This window comes from Salmo salar, chromosome 14 (assembly GCF_965601325.2).
Source record: "Salmo salar chromosome 14, fSalSal1, whole genome shotgun sequence".
NCBI classification, from domain to species: Eukaryota; Metazoa; Chordata; class Actinopteri; order Salmoniformes; family Salmonidae; genus Salmo; species Salmo salar.
The window spans coordinates 14,649,967-14,672,037 of record NC_138304.1 but is presented as its reverse complement, the minus strand read 5'-3'; the positions used below and the strand labels follow the sequence as shown (position 1 = coordinate 14,672,037).

General features: G+C 40.9%; 1 protein-coding gene across 3 annotated transcripts in view; it reads right to left on the bottom strand.

Annotated features, from left to right (window-relative positions):
- LOC106568951 (microtubule-associated serine/threonine-protein kinase 3) overlaps positions 1–22,071 on the bottom strand; it is a 60,108-nt gene that overhangs the window by 28,725 nt on the left and 9,312 nt on the right. For all 3 annotated transcript variants that reach the window (XM_082960752.1, XM_082960751.1, XM_082960750.1), the window contains 7 exons: positions 20,596–20,681; positions 19,709–19,781; positions 16,569–16,589; positions 16,334–16,412; positions 13,592–13,749; positions 5,894–5,969; positions 5,442–5,651 (listed from right to left, as the gene is read on the bottom strand). In XM_082960752.1, coding sequence (XP_082816878.1) covers positions 5,442–5,651; positions 5,894–5,969; positions 13,592–13,749; positions 16,334–16,412; positions 16,569–16,589; positions 19,709–19,781; positions 20,596–20,681 — 703 coding nt within the window. The remainder of the gene's footprint in view (positions 1–5,441; positions 5,652–5,893; positions 5,970–13,591; positions 13,750–16,333; positions 16,413–16,568; positions 16,590–19,708; positions 19,782–20,595; positions 20,682–22,071) is intronic.

The following is a 22,071-nucleotide window of genomic DNA, read 5'->3' as shown; positions in this document are numbered from 1 at the left end:
GTAATTCTCTCCATGTCAGCAAGTTCCCCGCATAGACCTAACCACATATCTTTTGAGGGTGCATGTTCATTTTTACAGCATTTTGTTACACATTTCATTGCTGCTGATAAGACTATCAATTTAAGTGGAGAGGATTGGAGTGTATCCACAGGAACAATACCTAGGAGGAAATGACATGGGTCCGGTTGAAAACTAATACCTGTGATGTCCTAAATAACATGGAGAATTTCAGACCAAAAATACTATTTTTGGACATTGCCAAAATATGTGATAAAGTACCCATTTGTCCACACTGCGTCCAACACGTAGCTGAAACTTTATAAAATTAAAAAAGGAATATCAGGGCTAAAAAAAATACATGTAAAAAACGATGTAATACTTTGAATTGAAACTTCCTTGTTCGGTTACATGGAGTGGCTTTATATCGTGTTTTCCATACATTTCCCCAACTCTCCTCTGATATCTGCACCTGTAATTCAACCTGCTATGTGTTCCTAAGATTATCTAAAGATAATATTGGAATGTTAAGGATAGTGATAAAAATTTGAAATGGTTCCAATGTTTTCCCCTTGATAAAGTGCTCCAATCATCTTGTCAATAGGTGTAATTGGCTCAGTCATTTTTTGTAACAATCCTTTTTTTAACAATTAATTGACTTACTTGAAGGTACCTATAAAAATTTGTTTGGGATATATGAATTCCTCCTGGATTTCTTGAAATGATATAATTTTTTTAATTGAGCCTTTGAATAGTTATGACACTCTACAAAGCCCTCTCTTTTCCCATTCCCTAAATCCTTGGGACATATTAGCAGGGAGAAAAGCTGGGTTGTGAAATATAGGCATGTGTCTAGAAATGTAATTACTCAGTTTATATTGGCGTTGAACCTCCCTCCATGTCTTCAATGTAAGAGTAATAATTGGGTTTTGTTTAAGCCGAACCATAGAAATAGGGTCTGCTATAAAGAGAAGACAATGTAAAGGCATATCACAATATTGACTCAATTTCAACCCATGACAAATCCTTTGGTTGTTGAATCCACAATGCTATGTGATTAAGTTGCACTGCCCAGTAATATGATTTAAGGTTAGGGAGGCCAAGCCCACCTAATTCTTTGAACAGCTGTAGTTTTTATAACTAACACGAGCCTTTTTATTTTTGCACAAAAAAAAAAAAAAGTGCTTTTAGCGGCATTTAGGCGAGTAAAAGTTATAGCAGGGATTTTTCACAGGAAGCATTGAACACAGATAATGAATGTCTTACCAAGACTACTCTTTCACTGAAGCAACCCGACCTGCTAGAGATATAGGGAGGGGCATCCAACAGTCTAGATCTTCAGTGATTTTACTAATCACAGGGAGGTAGTTCAAAACACACAGTTGAAGTCGGAAGTTTACATACACTTAGGTTGGAGTCATTAAAACTCGTTTTTCAACCACTCCACAAATTTCTCGTTAACAAACTATAGTTTTGGCAAGTCGGTTAGGACATCAACTTTGCGCATGACACAAGTCATTTTTCCAACAATTGTTAACAGATTATTTCACTGTATCACAAATACAGTGGGTCAGACGTTTACATACAGTAAGTTGACTGTGCCTTTAAACAGCTTGGAAAATTCCAGAAAATCATGGTTTTAGAAGCTTCTGATAGGCTAATTGACATCATTTGAGTCAATTGGAGGTGTACCGGTGGATGCATTAAAAGGCCCACCTTCAAACTCAGTGCCTCTTTGGGAAACATGGGGAAATCAAAAGAAAAATCAGCCAAGAACTCAAATATTTCTGTTGTTGTAGACCTCCACATGTCTGATTTGACATGGGCCCTCAAAAAAAGAAGAGGCTGACGTTCTATCCTGCCAGTACAGTGTAAAACCCGCCAGCTGTATGTTATTAATGTTGTCGTTCAGCCACGACTCGGTGAAACATAAGATATTACAGTGTTTAATGTCCCGTTGGTAGGATATACGTGCTTTCAGTTCGTCCCATTTATTTTACAGCGATTGAATGTTCGCTAACAGTACTGATGGTAAAGGCAGATTAGTCACTCGTCGCCTTATCCTCACAAGGCACCACAATCTCTTTCTTTCTCCAGCGAATGATGGGGATGAGGGCCTGTTCGGGTGTTGAGTATATCCTTCCCGTGCAACTAATGAAAGAAAAATTATTCATCCAATTCGAGGTGAGTAATTGCTTTTCTGATGTCCAGAAGCTCTTTTCGGTCATAAGAGACGGTACCATCAACATTATGTAGAAAATAAATTACAAAGGGACTTCCTGCATGGAATTCTGGGGAAAGGCTGTGTGCTGATCAAGCTCTGACAATTTTGGCCTAAGTTACACTCCACAAGTTAAAAGTACATATTTGACCTTCTAAAATTGGACTGGCAATGAGTAAGGGTAAGTATTCAAGTGAAAGACGGCACCAAAGAAGATAATCCGCTATGTTCACCGTGTTCAAGTCGCTCAACGAGCCCAACTCCACGAGGTGGTGGAGGCCACCATCACAGCTGAAACAGTGATGGCGGAGGTTCACCTCTCATGGCAGAATTGATGTTATTTCGACGATTAACAGCCACCTCACTCGGCAAAACACAAATCTCTATCGATGGCATAAAGGCTACTCTAGAGAAATGATAAACGGATGCCCCGCTACTGGGTCTTGAAGAATCCTGTACATAAGAGGCTGAGACAACGATTCCAAATATATTCAAATTAATAGGTGAAGAGTGCTACATCAGGCTATAAAATAAACATTTGTAAAACTATTGCTGTGACGCACCCTCAAGTGTCAAAGACAACTACACATTTAAGTGGACTGATACAAGCATGCGTTACTTGGGTGTAAATATTACATCAGACTATGGGAAACTAGTTGAAGTCAGTTAACATACACCTTGGCCAAATACATTTATACTCAGTTTCACAATACCTGACATTTAATCCTAGTAAACATTCCCTGTCCTAGGTCAGTTAGGATCACCACTTTATTTTAAGAATGTGAAATGTCAGAATAATAGTAGAGTGATTAATTTCAGCTTTTATTTCTTTCATCACATTCCCAGTGGGTCAGAAGTTTACATACACTCAATTAGTATTTGGTAGCATTGCCTTTGAATTGTTTAACTTGGTTCAAATGTTTAGGGTAGCCTTCCACAAGCTTCCCACAATAAATTGGGTGAATTTTTAGCCCATTCCTCCTGACAGAGCTGGTGTAACTGAGTCAGGTTTGTAGGCCTCCTTGATCGCACACACTTCTTCAGGTCTGCCCACAAATTTTCTATAGGATTGAGGTCAGGGCTTTGTGATGGCCACTCCAATACCTTGACTTTGTTGTCCTTAAGCCATTTTGCCACAACTTTGGAAGTATGCTTGGGGTCATTGTCCATTTGGAAGACCCATTTGCGACCAAGCCTTAACTTCCTGACTGATGCCTTGAGATGTTGTTTCAATATATCCACATAATTTTCCATCCTCATGATGCCATCTATTTTGTGAAGTGCACCAGTCCCTCCTGCAACAAAGCACCCCCACAACATGATGCTGCCACCCCCGTGCTTCATGGCTGGGATGGTGTTCTCCGTCTTGCGAGCATCCCCCTTTTTCCTCCAAACATAACGATGGTCATTATGGCCAAACAGTTCCATTTTTGTTACATCAGACCAGAGGACATTTCTCCAAAAAGTACGATCTTTGTCCCCATGTGCAATTGCAAACCGTAGTCTGGCTTGTTTATTGCGGTTTTGGAGCAGTGGCTTCTTCCTTGCTGAGCGGCCTTTCAGGTTATGTCGATATTGGACTTGTTTTACTGTGGATATAGATACTTTTGTACCCATTTCCTCCAGCATCTTCACAAGGTCCTTTTCTGTTGTTCTGGGATTGATTTGCACTTTTCGCACCAAAGTACGTTCATCTCTAGGAGACAGAACGCGTCTCCTTCCTGAGCGGTATGATGGCTGCGTGGTCCCACGGCGTTTATACTTGCGTACTATTGTTTGTACAGATGAACGTGGTACCTTCAGGCATTTGGAAATTGCTCCCAAGGATGACCCAGACTTGTGAAGGCCTACAATTTTTTTCCTGAGGTCTTGGCTTATTTCTTTTGATTTTCCCATGATGTCAAGCAAAGAGGCACTGAGTTTGAAGGTAGGCCTTTAAATATATCCACAGGCACAGTCAACTTAGTATATGTAAACTTCTGACCCACTGGAATAAATATACACCCAAAACATGCTAACCTCTCACCATTACCAATAACAGGGGAGGTTAGCATTTTTTGGGGGGTATGATGTCCCTCCATCAACCCTGTGTCACTTCAAGGACGATGTCAACACACTTAATCCCAAAATGCCTCAAAGGTTTCACCAACATTGTAAAGGCCTCGTTATTTTGCTGCTTTGACAAAAGTCATTTCTGAAGATGGTTTATATTCATGTGATTAGTGATGCATTTACATCTGTCCCTCATTTTAAGGCCACCCTGTTATGGAAACAATTTACCCCTTTAAAATAATGGACCCCATGCCACCAAGTTAAATGATTCACAGGGGACATCGTTTGAGTTCTCTGAACAGCATGGTAGAAAAGGAAGTAAGTCGTCTTCCTTTTTGGCCTATTTATAATTGTTTTAGCTTTGACTGAAGTGGTCGAGCTCAACACAGCAAACCCATTTGCTCAATACATTTTTGGAAAACTTTGATTTGACTTTCATTAGGTGTGGAACATAAGTATAATTCCCAATTCCATGAACACTATGTGGTTCCATGGTTTTCACCACATGAGGAGTAATGGCCGATCTTCACCTAAAACATCAACCCTGTCATCATCAACCCTGTCATCATCAACCCTGTCATCATCAACCCTGTCATCATCAACCCTGTCATCATCAACCCTGTCATCATCAACCCTGTCAGAGGCCCAACGGTAACGTTATCAGTATTATATTATATGCAAGTTTATTTGTACAAGGAATACTTGAACCATGACAAAACGTTTGATTTATCTCAAAGAGTTAGGCGGCTTCCATAATAGGGTTTAACAGACAGCGTGGTACAAGTTCATATAAAAAGCTCTACCTTCATAGGCTTTTAATGCCTGAGATGGGAAAATGTATTCCCCCCCCCCCCCCCCCCCATAGGCTAAACATATCCTCCATGCAACTGAATGTTGAAAGAACAGGCATTTAAGTTAATTTCTTAAAAACGCGCATGTCCAAAAAGGCACCCGTTTCAGGGAACAGTCCACATACTGCATCAGACTTAACGGAGTCGTTCAGGAGAGAGCCAATAGAAATGAGAGCAGCTCCTCAGACCACGGCAATTTGACAGTGCTAAAAAGCTCCGTCCCTGAATACGCTCATGTAAAGCTATTTCTATGAGAGAGCCTACCTCATGCACACATATTGCATTAGACTTTTGCTGAGTTGTTCTGGAGAGAACCTCACCTCATGCAGTAGTTTCTCCAGTTTCTCCTGCAGCTCCATGAAGTAGCACGAGGTGACCTGGCCCATCTGGGACTTGTCCAGGCAGTCTCTGGCCAGCTCCACTAGCTGGTGCTGGATGAAGCCCAACACGCCGTCAGCCAGAGGCAGGGTGCAGTCTGGGGAGCAGTCAGCGAGGATGTCCAACAGACGCCCCTCCATCTGAGCTGTGGCCTGGAGATCACATCAACTGTTACGATAAACTTTAGAGAAAGTGTGCACCACAAACAACGCACGTCACAAAGCACATCATAGATAATTAAAAAGATTGAATCATCTCCAAGATAAGACTGGCAAATGAAAAGCAGATAAAAGCTACATATAAAAGTGGACACAAAAGTATTTTGTGAAGACGATGAATCTATTGATGTGCTAGGGAAAATAAGTGGGGTTAGTCAGAAAATAATAATACCTACCTTGGGAAAACGCTCTTTGTAAACGTGATTCATCATTACAATCTCATTATCAAAGCTGCCGCATGTCCGACCAGGGCTGGAGGAAGAAAACAATTCATAAAATCACTCACATTGTGGGACTTGGGATTATAGCACGATTATAAGCAATTTTAAAAAGACTAGTAGTTCAACTGTAAGCAGAGAAAACATGTATCAAATGCCACTTGCCACAACCTTGCTGTCTTACATGGGTGTCCGAAGTGTGGGGCTCACAGCACCAACTTAACATCAACATACTGTGTTTAAAATGGCACATTTCTATGTTTTGTAGTAAAAAAAGATAACGATATATAAGTGTTTCCAATGACATCAACCAATTAGTAGACAATGCCTACTCACATTTGGTCAAAAATCACAGGATGCACACTGATGTCATTGGAAACACATCTTCCTCCATCCAGGCTGTATCACAACCAGCCATGATTTGTGCGCCGCCCTATGGGACTCCCATTGGCCCAGCATCGTCTGGGTTTGGCCGGTGTAGGCCTTCATTGTAAACAAGAATTTGTTCTTAATGTTATGGCTAGGGGTTCCGCTAGCAATTTCAACATCCAGTGAAATTGCAGAGCGTGAAATAAAATAAAAAAATTGAAATATTTGACTTTCATACAATCACAAGTGCAATACACCAAATTAAAGCTTAACTTCTTGTTAATCCACCCACCATGTCAGATTTCAAAAAGGCTGTATGGCAAAAGCAAACCACGCATCTGAGGACAGCACCCCATCATTCAAACACATGACAATCATATTTCAATCCGCCAGGCACGACACAAAACTCAGAAATAACGATATAATTCATGCCTTACCTTTGAAGATCTTCTGTTGGCACTCCAAAATGTTCCAAACATCACAAATGGTCCTTTTGCTCGATAAATTCCGTCGTTATATCTCCAAAATGTCCATTTATTTAGCGCGTTTGATTCAGAAAAACACCGGTTCCAACTCGCCCAATATGACTACAAAAAAAATCTAATAAGTTACCTGTAAACTTTGTCCAAACAACTCTCCTAATCCAACTTGAGGTATTTTAAAACGTAAATAATCGTTAAATTTAAGACGGGATAAACTGTGTTCAATAGCAGATAAAATTAAAGTGGAACAAGCTTCAGGTCCCACGTCCCAAACAAAACAGTCCACTTGGCTATACACCCAGAAAGGAAAGGGCTACTTCTTCATTTCTCAAAGGAAAACCATCAACCAATTTCTAAAGACTGTTGACATCTAGTGGAAGCCCTAGGAACTGCAACCAGATGCCTCAGAAATCTAGATTCACATAGAAAACCAATTGAAAACCGTCACCTCAACAAAAATTCCTGGATGTTATACACAGACATAATTTTAACAGTTTTAGAAACTTTAGAGTGTTTTATATCCAAATCTACCAATTACATGCATATCCTAGCTTCTGGGCCTGAGTAGCAGGCAGTTTACTTTGGGCACGCATTTCATCCGGACGTGAAAATACCACCCCCTAGCCCGAAGAGGTTTTAACTGACTTGCCTAGCTCATTTTTTATTCTATTTTACTACAACACATAGAAACGCACCATTTTCACATACAGTGCCTTCATAAAATATTTAAGACCACTTCCCTTTTCTACATTTTGTTATATTACATCCTTATTCTAAAACGGACTAAATAAATAAAAATCCTCAAATCTACACACAGTAACCCATAATGACCAAGCGAAAACAGGTTTAGACATTTTGGATGAAAAAAATAAAAACAAATAACTTATTTACGTAAGTATTTAGACAATATGATATGAGACTCAAAATTGAGCTCATGTGCATCCTGTTTCCATTAATCATCCTTAAGATGTTTCTACAACTTGATTGGAGTCCACCTGTGGTAAATTCAATTGATTGGACTTGATTTGGAAAGGCACACACCTGTCTATATAAAAAGGTACCACAGTTGACAGTGCATGTCAGAGCAAAAACCAAGCAATGAGGTCGAAGGAATTGTCCATATAGCTCCGAGACAGGATTGTGTCGAGGCACAGATCTGCGGAAGGGTATCAAAAAAAATGTCTGCAGCATTGAAGGTCCCCAAGAATACTGTGGCCGCCATCATTCTTAAATGGAAGAAATTTGCAACCAAAAAGACTCTACCTAGAGCTGGCCGCCTGGCTAAACTGAGCAATCAGGGGAGAAGAGCCTTGGTCAAGGAGGTGACGAAGAACCCAATGGGCATTCTGACCGAGCTCTAGCGTTCCTCTGTGGAGATGGGAGAACCTTTCAGAAGGACAACCATCTCTGCAGCACTCCTCCAAACAGGCCTCTATGGCAGAGGCTAGATGGAAGCCACTCTTCAGTAAAAAGGCACATGACAGCTTGCTTGGAGATTTCCAAAAGGCACCTAAAGTCTCTCAGACCATGAGAAACAAAATTCTCTGGTCTGACGAAACCAAGATTGAACTCTTTGGCCTGAATGCCAAGCAACACGTCTGGAAGAAACCTGATACCATCCCTACGGTGAAGCATGGTGGTGGCAGCATCATGCTGTGGGATGTTTTGCTGCGGCAGGGACTGGGAGACTAGAGATCCTTGATGAAAACCTGTTCCAGAGTACTCAGGACCTCAGGCTGGGGCGAAGGTACACCTAACAGGACAACAACCCAAAGCACACAGCCAAGACAACGCAGGAGTGGCTTTGGGACAAGTCTCTGAATGTCCTTGAGTGTCCCAGCCAGAGCCCGGACCTGAACCCGATGGAACATCTCTGGAGAGACCTAAAAATAGCTGTGCAGCGTCGCTTCCCATCAAACCTGACAGAGCTTGAGAGGATCTGCAGAGAAGAATGGGAGAAACTCCCAAAATATAAGGTGTGCCAAGCTCGTAGAGTCATAACCAAGAAGACTCGAGGCTGTAATCACTGGCAAAGGTGCTTCAATAAAGTACTGAGTAAAGGGTCTGAATACTTATGTAAATGTAATATTTTGTTTTTCTATTTTTAATAAATTTGCTAAAACCTTTTTTTGCTTTGTCATTATGGGGTATTGAGTAGATTTTTTACATTCATTTTAGAATAAGGCTATAATGTAACAATGTGGAAAAAGTCAAGGGGTCAATACTTTCCAAAGGCACTGTAGATGTAGTGCTGGAGATGAATATGAAGTAGAGTTTTCCCTTTATTAATAAACCAGGACAGTCGCATCAGTTAAAAATAGTAAGGTTGTGGGGATCCCCATAACCGGTAAAAATAAACATTTGTCCAGAACACCATTTCATAATTGCGGCTGACTGACACCTTTGCTTTTTCAAATCAAACTTTACTTGTCACATGCGCCGAATACAACAATTGTAGACTTTACCGTGAAACGCTTACTTACAAGCCCTTAACCAACAGTGCAGTTCAAAAAGAGTTAAGAAAATATTTACCAAGTAGACGAAAATAAAAAGTAACAATAACGAGGCTATATATAGGGGGTACCTGTACCGAGTCAGTGTGCGGGGGTACAAGTTAGTTGAGGTAATTTGTACATGTAGGTGGGGGTGAAGTGACTATGTATAGATAATAAAACAGCGAGTAGCAGAAGTGTAGAAAAGGGTCCATTTTTTTTATTGATGCAAGTAGAGACTGGATGGCTGGATGTAGTCACCAATCTCAGTCGTCAATAGCTTTATGCATAGCAGATGCAAAAGCCTTCACCTCTGTGCATAGATACGAACCGAAACCAATGTGAAAGAATTGTGAGTGAGAAGCAAATCATGACAATCTCAGTTACCCAGAAGTAAAATTGTTGCAAAAGTCTCATTTCTTGTTTTACGTCTTGGGAGAATGCCATTCACTATTGCGATTACCTTTTTGCAAAGAAGCTAAGTCTCCTCCCTTGCAAACAGAAACGATCAGCCAATCCCCTCCCTTCACTAAATTTCAGTGTTTATCATGGCCAAAAGAACATTTTTGTTTTCATACATTTTTTTTTACGATACAGCCAATTCTGACTTTGTGGCTGTGGAATCTAATGGAAACCATTTACCATCCGCACATGGGCTTGAAAATCACTGCACCAGTTTAAACACCGCCTTCGCTCAATCTTGAGTCGTCCAAATAAGCAACAACGAAAACCCAAAACCAGGAACTACTGCTGCTCGTAGTCACATAATTCTATGTGAACATGGACAGGATCTCGCCGTTTCGTCAGTCCACGAGAGATTAATCATAACATGAATACCATCTATTTTCTAGTATGTTTTCATTCAGTAAAAAAACGAAGGCTTATCGAAAAAGTGGCTATTTGCAAGGGCTGGGAATTGCCAGGGACCTCACAATACGATATAGTCGCAATACTTATGTACAGTATTGCGATTTCTCATGATTCTAGATCACACGCACAACTTTGGCCTACGTATCAAATTGCGTGGGGAGTATGTCGTTTGGAGAGGGTTGGCACCTTGGGAAGACGTCAGCGAGACAGAATAGAGTCGTGATGTCTGGCCAACGTACAGTATAAACAATGTAGAACTTAGAATGCTACATAGATCTGCAAGACATCTTGCCGACGAACAAACGCTGTCTAAACTGCATCTTCCCAATGAATCCTGTAGACATCGTGCCTACGTTGGGCAGATGTGTGTGCTATCTGGGAACATATTGCTCACTACATGTCTGCTGCCACTTAAATTTGCATACCACCACAACAGATGATGCAATCTCTATAGCACTCCACACTGCCCTTTCCCACCTGGACAAAAGGAACACCTACGTGAGAATGCTGTTCATTGAATGCCAAGCTGTAGTCAACACCATAGTGCCCTCAAAGCTCATCACTAAGCTAAGGACCCTGTGACTAAACACCCCCCTCTGCAACTGGATCCTGGACTTCCTAACGGGCCGCCCCCAGGTGGTAAGGGTAGGTAACAACATTTGCCACACTGATCCTCAACACAGGGGCCCCTCTGGGGTGCGTGCTTAGTCCCCGCCTGTACTCCCTTTTCACTCATTACTGCACTGCCAGGCACGACTCCAACACCATCATTAAGTTTGCCGTTGACACAACGGTGGTTGGCCTGATCACCGACAACATTGAGACAGCCTATAGGGAGGTGGTCAGAGACTCTACAGAGGGTAGTGCGTACGGCCTAGTACATCACTGGGGTCAAGCTTCCTGCCATCCAGGACCTCTATACCAGGGGGTGTAAGAGGAAGGCCTTAAATTGTCAAAGATTCCAGCCACCCTAGTCATAGACTGTTCTCTCAGCTACCTACATGTACATATTACCTCGACTAACCTGTACCCCCACACATTGACTCAGTACCCCCTGTATATAGCCTCATTATTTTATTGTTGCTCTTATTTTATTTAGTAAATATGTTAACACTTTCCTGTTGGGGCTAGGGGGCAGTATTGAGAATTTTGAAAAAAATATGTGCCCATTTTTAACTGCCTCCTACACCAACTCAGAAGCTAGAATATGCATATTATTGTTCAGGTTTGGATAGAAAACACTCTGAATTTTCTAAAACTGTTTGAATGGTGTCTTTAAGTATAACAGAACTCATATGGCAGTCAAAACCCTGAGACAAATTCTGACAGGAAGTGGATACCTGATGTGTTGAATTACCTTTAAGCCTATGCCATTGAAACACACAGGGGCTTATTAATTGTTGAGCACTTCCTATGGCTTCCACTAGATGTCACCAGTCTTTAGAAAGTGTTTTGAGACTGGGCTGGAGGTTGGCATGTTGGGTGACTGTCGTCCCAAAATGTTTTAAAAGAGAATGCAAACGTCCGCCTTGAATATTATTCATGTTCTGGTTAAAAAAGGCACTAATGACGTTTGACATGTTTGAACGAACGTAAATATTTTATTCCCCCTCGTTCATGACGAGAAGTCCGGCTGGCATAGATCATGTGCTAACAACACGGAGCTTTTTGGACATAAATGAGCTTTTTCGAACAAAACTACATTTGTTATGGACCTGGGATTCCTGGAAGTGACATCTGATGAAGAGAATCAAAGGTAATGGATTATTTACATAGTATTTTCGATCTCTCCAACATGGCGGTCAGTCTGTATCACAAAGCGTATTTTTCTGGGCGCAGTGCTCAGATTATTGCAAAGTGTGATTTCCCAGTAAGGTTATTTTTAAATCTGGCAATCCGGTTGCGTTCAAGAGATGTAAATCTATAATTCTTTGAATGACAATATAATATTTTACCAATGTTTTCGAACAGTAATTATTTAATTTGTTGTGCTGCTTGACTGGAGGTTATTGGAGGGAAACGATTTCCTCAACATCAATGCCATAGTAAAACGCTGTTTTTGGATATAAATATGAACTTGATAGAACAAAAAATGCATGCATTGTCTAACATAATGTCCTAGGAGTGTCATCTGATGGAGATTGTCAAAGGTCAGTGCATCATTTTAGCTGGTTTTCTGCTTTTGGTGACGCCTGTCTTTGAATTGACAAAACATTACACACAACTATTGTCAATGTACTCTCCTAACATAATCTAACTTTATGCTTTTGCCGTAAAGCCTTTTTGAAATCGGACAACGTGGTTAGATTAAGGAGATATTTATCTTTCAAAGGGTGTAAGATAGTTGTATGTTTGAGAAATTTGAATTATGACATTTAATTGTTTTCAAATTTGGCGCTCTTGATATTTCACCTGTTGTTGATTGGGTGTACCAGGGGTGGGACGCTTGCGTCCCACATAGCCCATAGAGGTTAAAACTTCATTGTTGGTTAAGGGCTTGTAAGTAAGCATTTCACAGTAAGGTGGCGGGATGGGACAAATAACATTTGATTTGCAGAGAGACAAGGGAAAGCATGAGAAAATGAGTCACGAAAATTAAATAAAAAGTGCTGAAAAAATGTGGCTAACTATTTAAAAAGATATTGTCGAGCAAGCTATAGGATGAACAATGCTGTAGTTTTGGCGCAGGTACAGCCGACTAGCGCAAGCTCACGGTACCTAGCAAAAAAAACAAATTCCTATCATTTACAGTATTAAATAACACTAATATGTGAGAACAATACTTTTGGTGAACAAATGTTTAATTTTGTAGTTATAATAAGGTTGGTAGCAACGTGAAAATCGTTGTGGAAATCTGTTGCAGCTCAACTCCACTACAAAACCAACAACGCAATGCTCTCTTTAGGCTGGCTGGCTGGCTAGCTAGCTAGCAAGCAAACAAACGTAGCTACACACAACAATTTGAAAGTTAATATCAGCATGTGAAGTAGCTAGTTATATGATCAATGGCTCATTCGAGAGAAGACAACCTTCTGCGTTATGACATCGAACAGTATTGAAATTTGAAATGCATGATTGACGTTTTCGATCTAAAAGTAGTATTCCTATTGAATTTCCAGTGTAGTTTATCACAATTCTACATCATACCAGGTGGATTTCTGCCTCCTTGAACGGCAATGGCTGAGATACAAATGAAAACATGAAATGAGAAAGGCGCAAAAACAATAATTCAAAATGGGGGAATCTAAGTAAGCATTTCACGGTAAAGTATACACCTGTTGTATTTGGCGCATGGGACAAATACAATTTTATTTTGAATCTTTCTTTTAACACTTCAACTGTTGTGTAGATTCATAAATGCATTAGGAACATCTGAAAAACCTTTATCTGGGGGCGAACGGTCCCTTTAAGTGTGTTGGTGGTCTGATTGGTGGCGTGCCTACCTAAGACTGCGGGAGCGGAGCCTCACAAGGGATGAAGGCTGCCCTTCCTCGTCCGCCAAACTCTCTGTGCTCCGGAAGTGTTTAAACAGGAAATTAAGCTCATCTGCCGTGGGCTGGAAGGGCAGCTGGTGCAAGTGCTCCTGGGAGGAGGAGGAGGACTGGGGGAGGAGAGTGAGAAAGAAGGAGAGAAAGAGTAAAAGAAAGGAAAGAAAGAGAGAAAGAGATGAGAACGAGACAGATCATCAGTATGTGTTCTGACAAAGTTGGTTTTTTTCTTCCATAAGATGGGGCCCTGAGGCCTTGATACACCAACAACAAGCTAGAGTTCTGTAAATATGCGTACATGCAATCAACGCAACGCCCTTTGTGAACTCATTACCTAAGTTGATTTTAAAAGTGCTGACAAAAAGTGTTCAGGTTAACTCAGCTCTGAAGATGAATGAGATTTGGCTGAAAAGATTTCCCTTTCCATAAGTAAGCTATAACATCACCTTGCCACGTATTATAAGTCAACGCATAATGCTTAGTAGCTGAATTGTCTTTGATGTTTCTATAGAGCCAACTAAATGTCTAAGCTAAATTGGATTTTGTGGGACTGCGAACAACGTCCTGCATCCAATTTGGTCTTAAAAAAAGGATTCCGTGAGCTTTCAGTGTGTCACCAGAACCAGTATTTGTTTCCACAGTAGCCCGAGGCATAGATGACAATGTATTTTCATTTAAAACCAAAATGCGCAACACGCAGACAGTGGAATTTATTAGCGTCCAAAAGCTTGTGTTTCCCTGAAGGAGGATCATCTGACCTTTTCTCTGAGGAGGGAACCGGAGCACTACATAATGAGTTAACTGACACCAGGCAGTGAATGGGGCATTGTGTGGGAGGGGAGGGACTGACCTCACTGCCTAAGCCATGCATTTAGCCATAGGAAAAAGAAGAAAAAAAAAAAAAATCACAGCCCAGACATAGCAGCCTGAATAGAATGGGCCTCGTTTGTCCGCCGGCTGGGGTATCTTTCGACAACTCCAAAAAAAGAAAACAATGCCACAAGACCCAGACACAGCTGACAGATTTAGTTGCCCTTGGTTTGACTTCCTGTATACAGTGCAGTACGAGAAAAATTTGCAATGTCATCCAGTACTTGTCTGGCTGGTAATGTACTGTTTTTTCCACAGGTCTAGGTTTTATTGTTAATTTGTCACCTATTGGGTGAACCCAGGTTATCTTAGGCTGGGGGGGGGATATATAGCTAGGAAAAAGGGGTCCGACACACTAAAATGGTGCTGGGAGACTAATCCAAAACTAGTCAAGAAAAAAACGACTTAGTAAACTGAAATAAAATAACAAACCTGTTCGAAAAACTAAAACTATACTGAAACTATTATCTTTGACTCCAAAACTAATTAAATACCATCAGGAATTATATTCAATTTTAGATTTTTTTTAAAATTTTGGGAGGAATAAAAAGAAAATTAATGAGGTTTTCAAGCTTTTTGGAGGATTTACTGAATATGGTTGTTAAGTGCGGCCAGGAGATGGCCTCAAGCTTTTCACGCCTAGCTTGTGCATGACTATCAACAGGTAGCTAACTTGATTCTTCTTACATGTACCATTAAAATTCTAAAGGATTAGATTGATATAAACATGGATGAGAGTTTCCTTCCACCATTTTTTTTTTACTTGTCTCGGCACTCTTCCTATTGAATCTAAGACACATTGAAATTGACTTTATAATTGTAATACATTGACTAAGACACACTTTTTTTTATATAACTAAAACTAGCAAGTCAGGTCTGAAAACTAACTAAAAATAAAATGAATGACTAATTTAAAAAACTAAATGGGAATAAAAACAAATATAAAAATACCAAAGTATATCAACCTTACAGAAATAACGTTAAGCAGTGCAAAGCAAACAACCAATGCCCTGAGCAACTGAAAAGTTAAGTGAGGATCTCACATCAAATTAGGTTATTTTGGGCTTTTAATCATGGGGGTTAATGAATAAATCATTGTACAAAAACTACAAAGTAGTCATTTTCCTAAGTTCCACTCTACCATAACTCCCTCAAGCCAAAACACTGACAAAAAGCTTAAGATGGATGAGGAGGGCTTGCGAGGCGTTTCATCAGTATTACTGTTCTCCCATCAGGTGACTCTGGAGTCCTGCTCTTACAACTGTTCCACAGCTGGTTTACATCATTCACAGATGTGCTGAAAAGGACACTCGGCTGTTTATAGGGGATATTGCCAACAGACAATATAGAGATGAACATTAAACCCATTCTGTGGTGAACCATTACAGCCACGTCAAGGCCAGGAGACTTAAATCCCGGAACAACGACAAGGCACACACACAGAATATCCCGGACAAGCGCCTAAAACAGAATATGCAACCCAAGCCCCAAAAAGGACAGAATATCCCAGACGAGTCGTCCCCCCCCCCCAATTTTTTTTTATATATATATTTTTTTTTTTACATGTGCCTCGTCTTCCCTGGTTCCTGTTTAGAGGTCTTCTACTGTATAAAATGTCTTACTTTCTATTACTAACCTTAAAATACTGAACTTAACAGCCACATGTTCTAAGGTGGTGTTGCTACATAGACATTTGATTGACAGCTATATTGAGTATTGACGACAAGGAGAAAAAAAAATAAAAAATAAATAAAAAAAAAACTCCCTTGCTGGTCTTGGAGGAAGAAGGGCTTAAATATTTAAATGAGGAAGAGAGGGACCACTTACAGACACTGAGGAGCTGGGGGGGTTGGTGCCATAGCCAGACGAGGGGACGGAGGCCACAGACCATCTCCGGCCATCCGCTCTGGAAAGACATGGCGCTTGTGAGCGTTTCAATCTCTTACACATCCTCTTGAGAGTTAATCACGAAGCACTACCAAAAGCTGTTTAATGTGTTTAAATGGAGTAGCATTTAAAATTGACATGAGGGGGGGGGGAAAGGAGACAAATGTTTTCCTACCTTTCAGTGCGGGCCAGGTGACTGGTTCATCACATTATGACAGACAGAGAGACAGACAAAAACAGTCAGTGAGACGGTGGAGCGGTCAGAAGCTCACAGACTGGAGTCAAGGTTCAGAACATCAGGCAACATCTGAACAGCTGATATCAGGCAACAATGCTATGAACACATTGGCACCTGCCTAATGAGTCATTTCACACACACATTGCACTACCCCTTCAGCTCAATCACTTCAGTCTACATCCTAGCCAAATCTCCCACCTCACCACAACTCACTAAAACATCTTCATTTACAAAATGTGACACGCCATGTTGACAAACATGTTACTTCGGGGCCCATTTCCCCTGACAGGTTCTAGGATGGAGTTGATCCATAATGGCATGTGTGCCACAATATTCCTCATGCATCAGGTTAGCGTCCTGTACAACCAGCTTGACTGACATGTCGACAAATCAGGTCTGACTTAATGAGATTGGGGTTTCTGTGGGTATCAGGGCAAGGATTAGTCGGCTGAAATATGTCCCTTTCTCTTCATATCTCAGATGTATTATTAAACCTTTCCACTCATAGGACTCGTCAATCCCGTAGATGGGTTGAAAACGGCAGATTTTGTCATTGATAAGCACCTAAATTGGAACGCAGTGGCTGTACAGTAACATGTTATATACATGACGTCAGATCTCAGGTTCTCCGCTTCAGATCGCTGTATGGGTTTTGACTGACAGACATTAAACTTAAGCACTGCCCGCAACAACCCCCCCCACCCCCGCTAATTGGGCTACTTTTGCACATTTGTTGTTGTCCAAGTGAGGGAAACGCTGCGAATCGAAAGGAGTCGATGTGTTCTGAAAGATGAGACATTGAAGATTATAATAAACACCACTTTGATGTCATACACGCAAAACCACACACCCTTAAGTCCAAACAACATTTACATATTGGAAAACTCCTGTAATTTACAGTACCAACGTTTATGATCGCTGTGTTTGATCCACAGTTCTAAAGATGACATGCGTTATACCCTGGCTTGTCCTGACAACAATGAGCCTGTTTGTCGTACTGTGAAGAACATTTGCCACGGAAACACGCACTTGAATGCACTCATGACTCCATTCTTTGCGCACCAAAATTACAAATCGGTTGGTCTGAAGTGCCTTTAAAAAGCCTAACACCGTAAGATTGTGTTTTATAGCTGAGGTAGCCATGTTGGAAATATAATACGCTTTCAAAATGATGCCCACCTGAACCAGATTGCGATTTATAATGGAAGGTTTTTGGATTACAACAGTAAATTAGATGCACTCTATAATTGTGCGAAGGTGGGAATGCAGGGCTGTGTTCCAAACACTTCCTCAAAAGGCAAAGCTAGGAGAGCTTTAAGGCTCTTTCCTTGAGTCATAAAAGGTGCATTGAAATCACTCAGGAACTTTGCACAGTTTGATGAGGTGTGTAGCCGCCCAGTTAGATCTATTACTCAAACGCCAGTAACCGTTTTTTTCTGATCTTATTCTCTCCCCATAATCTCCCAGTGTTCCCTTTCAATTGCTACCATAGTCATGCGTATGCTTTTTAAAATTGTGTTAGAAACATTTCAATTGGACTCTATCGATATAGGCCAATTTCCACGAGTGTAAGGGGTTAATAATAGTGATATTTAATATTAAGGTACCATACCGCTGGAGAGGAATGAAAAGGGAGGCTGTTTTGATGTGTGTTTTTTTTTTATCAATACCTGTGTACAGAGGTTTCCGGGCAAGCCAAAACAATTGGCGAATTATGTGATTCGATTTTTTTTTTAAATTTAACTAGGAAAGTCAGTTAAGTACAAATTCTCCTTTACAATGACAGCCTAGTGTACAGTTGAGTCCCTTCTTGTTTCACACGGTTAAACATTTGCTTTAGTACATTAAATCAAAAACACACTTGGTTGTAGCATCTGGAAAATGTGGACATAACCTGGGAGCTTTCCACCATAACAAAGTTCCGGTAACAGCTTTGATTGAAAGATACCCATGGCACCCATTTTATTATGTGACAGTATTACTCGCATGGTGTTGTTTACGTGGCCAAATAATTGCATGCACAACAGACTGCAATCTATGAGTAGGTCAACAACTATCCCAGCTCAACACCTTACATAGTGCAGCCACAGCATCTGTCCACAGCAGCATCTCGGAAACCTCCGTAAATTTAGCAGTGTCATGCAAGTTAACGCAAACTTGCGCACGGCTAAAATGTCCCGTGTGATTTCCCCCGCTTATCTTTAAGGCTTATGGTATGGTACAGTGATACTGTACCATAAAAGGCTTTACCTCACCGTCCTCAAGCCTGACTGGGTTGCGCTGTTAACCACCAAAGTGGATGAATGACTGTGAGCAAGCCCACCACTGGATACAATGTGAAGCATGATAGACTTGACATGAGGCTCTGCTCGGAACACATCATAATGGCAGCCACGAATAATGAGCATGGGCAATGCATAGTGACGCTCCCTTTAAAATTGCACTGATAAATAACAAGTCCCATGTCCCGCGAGTGCCCCTAGCCATTCAGCTGGCTTCGTTCTAAAGCACTGTCCTCCTCATTAATAGGTTTTTCATGCTGTGGTCATGGGAGTGATGGAGGTTACCTACTGTACCAAACCATCTCGTTCCTCTGCAATTCTGGAAGGATCTATACTTTTTGACACTATATGATTTGCCATTTATTTCTATTGGCCACCAAATAATCTGAAATACAACCAAAACAAACAGCAAAAGAATCCAAGAAATGTTTAGAGTCACAAGCTTGATGTAGTCATTGGGTGCTGGGAATATGGGACCAAATACTTAACTTTGTACTACTTTAATACACATAAGTGAATTTGTCCCGATACTTTTGGTCCCCTAAAATGGGAGGACTATGTACAAAACGTGCTGTACTTCCTAAACGGTTCACCCGATATAATACCCTCAAATTAAATCTGACAGTCTGCACTAACCTCAGTCATTGTATCATTTCAAATCCAAAGTGCTGGAGTACAGAGCCAAAACCTTTGTCACTGACCCAATACTTTTGGAACTTCAATAACACAGCCAAATTAAAAACTAAATTGCTTCTATTAAACTGAATTTATTGAAAAGATAGGACTTTTTCTTACCTGCGCGCAAACTGGAAGTTGGCAGAGGCACTGGCGGATACATTTCTGGTGCTTTCTTGGGGACTACTTCCAGCTGAAACACAACAAATCAGACTGTCAGAGTTTTATCACTGGGACATGTTTTTTTAACTATGAAGAAATAGGCCATGTTGCTATAACTGTAGCCCGCTGTCATTCTTGGGAGCTGATGACGCACAAGTAAAGGACAAGCGACCCTAAATGCAAAGCAATCGGTCTCAGGTGGAACTGAATTCAATAAACTCAACGCATATTTACGACCATATGATCTGGAGAGGACAGGGTTTTTGTGATGGGCCTAACTCACGCTCCCTTGATAAGTCTCAACTCCATCCGTAGCATTGAACTTTTATTAACTGTCTGGCCATCCGGATTTGTTATGATGAAAATAAGCTCGACTGTCTGCTTGTTACAATGGAAGAGGATAACAAGTCTCAGATTTACTAAGTCCTCCACTGGCTCACAACCAATAACCATGAATGAAGCCTTTCTCTCTTTCATGTGAAGTATATTTCATGTTATTCCCCTAAAGCGATACAAACCCCTCCGGTTTCGCAGTAGGGAGATCGTGATCTGTACATGAACGTCTTCGGTAACTTCAGCTTCAAAACAGAAGCCAAACAGTAATTTGAGCTTTGTCAGCTCAGCTGCTGCGTTCGCCTGTCTGAGAAAACTCTGAACACATATCATGTGGTTAGCTGTGTGTGTGTGCATTGTGCTCTGCTGGCACAATGCACTGGAAAGGCCTGATTGGTCTGCTGTCTCTAATGTCACATGCTGATTGGTTTGCTATGTGTTTATCGCATGCAGGTCTGGTATCTCTATCGCATGCAGAGTGCAGTGCGGAGACAGCTCACAACAACACCTACCTGTGGCAAGGGGGAGAGGTGAGAGTGGTCGGGAGAGTGAGGGCGAGGGGGTCCCGACCGCCAGACTCCTTTTGTTGTTACGGCAACTGTGTGGGAAAAAAAAGGGAGAGAATTGCTTTGTGACACATTATAGTGGAATGTAAACAGAGTTGTGATATGGGGCTTGAATGTAACATGCAGGTGTTATGAATATTTTGCCTGTATGATACAGTACATACTTTCACCACAAGTTTTGAGAAGTCATGGTACAGCAGATTTATCATTCAAATTGTGTTGGAAAATAATTTGGACCTTCTGTTTTTGGCTTATAGTTCCCCATCACAATCTAGGCAGGGCCGTAATGACCATCTAATTTGGTTGAATTGCACAATTTTGATAAACCCAAATGAGTGAGCTCAGCAGTCCATTGGTTCAAAACTGTCTCTGTTATTAGAGGGCTACAGTGCTGCAGGGTGTGTACCCACCAGGCTCCATGGCCAGGGGTAGATTTACAGAATGGAAGGAACTCATTTTCAGTTTGTTTGTTTTCGGAGATGACGGATCCCCAGCCCCCATTGTTGATGTTGGGCTGCCACTGTAATATCAAAACCATCTCGCTGGCAGTGACCTAAAATAATTGAGGAGCTCAGACGACAACTGAGTCTGACATTTCTGGGTTGGCATAGAGATCGGATTACAAAAGATGCCCCTTGTAATAAAATTATTTTCATGACTATTATTTCGTCAAACTTTGTGGAAATCAAATCACAATCAAAACACAGAGGCAATGGAAATGATTTCTGTCTCAGTCTATCAACAACCTGTATTGCTAGTAGGGACTTTACCCAGTACCATGCATAAGGAAGCGAAGTGTAAATAAATAAATAAAAAAATAGGCAGGTTTGTCATGAACAGAGACTGTGGTGAATGCTTGGCTGTTGACACTGCTGGTGTTAGCGGTCAGGCGCACCTTGAGGTGCGGGATTCTAAAAAAAATGTAGTAGGCTGTGGTCAAACATGTAGGCTACAGACATTTAATGAATCGCCAATGTAAGCTACTGTAGTGAAATACCTTTTCTACAAAATGTTACAAAAATTATACTAAAATGTTAAAGGACATTGAGTGCCAATAAATATTCAGTGCCAACCCTGCTTTTTCTATTAAGTTCATATCACTAAATAGAGAACCCATGTGAATACCATACAACTTCAATTAATAGCCAGGGTGTTTATTTTCTTAAAGATGGACTCACTATGCAGAAATCGCTCTGCCATCTCCGTGTTGCTAAAATTCGAATAGTTCGCCTAATTTCAGATTATGTGACAAAACAAGCAAGTATAGCGAAGAGAATCATTGTGCCATCTAAACCACTGAAATATATTTTCCATAACCAATAATATTGTATTTTCAGCTGGTGTAAAAAACAGAAAGTTAGACACAAAAAAATAAAATCTTAAGCACGGGAAACGTAGAAATAGCACACATAGAATAGATCT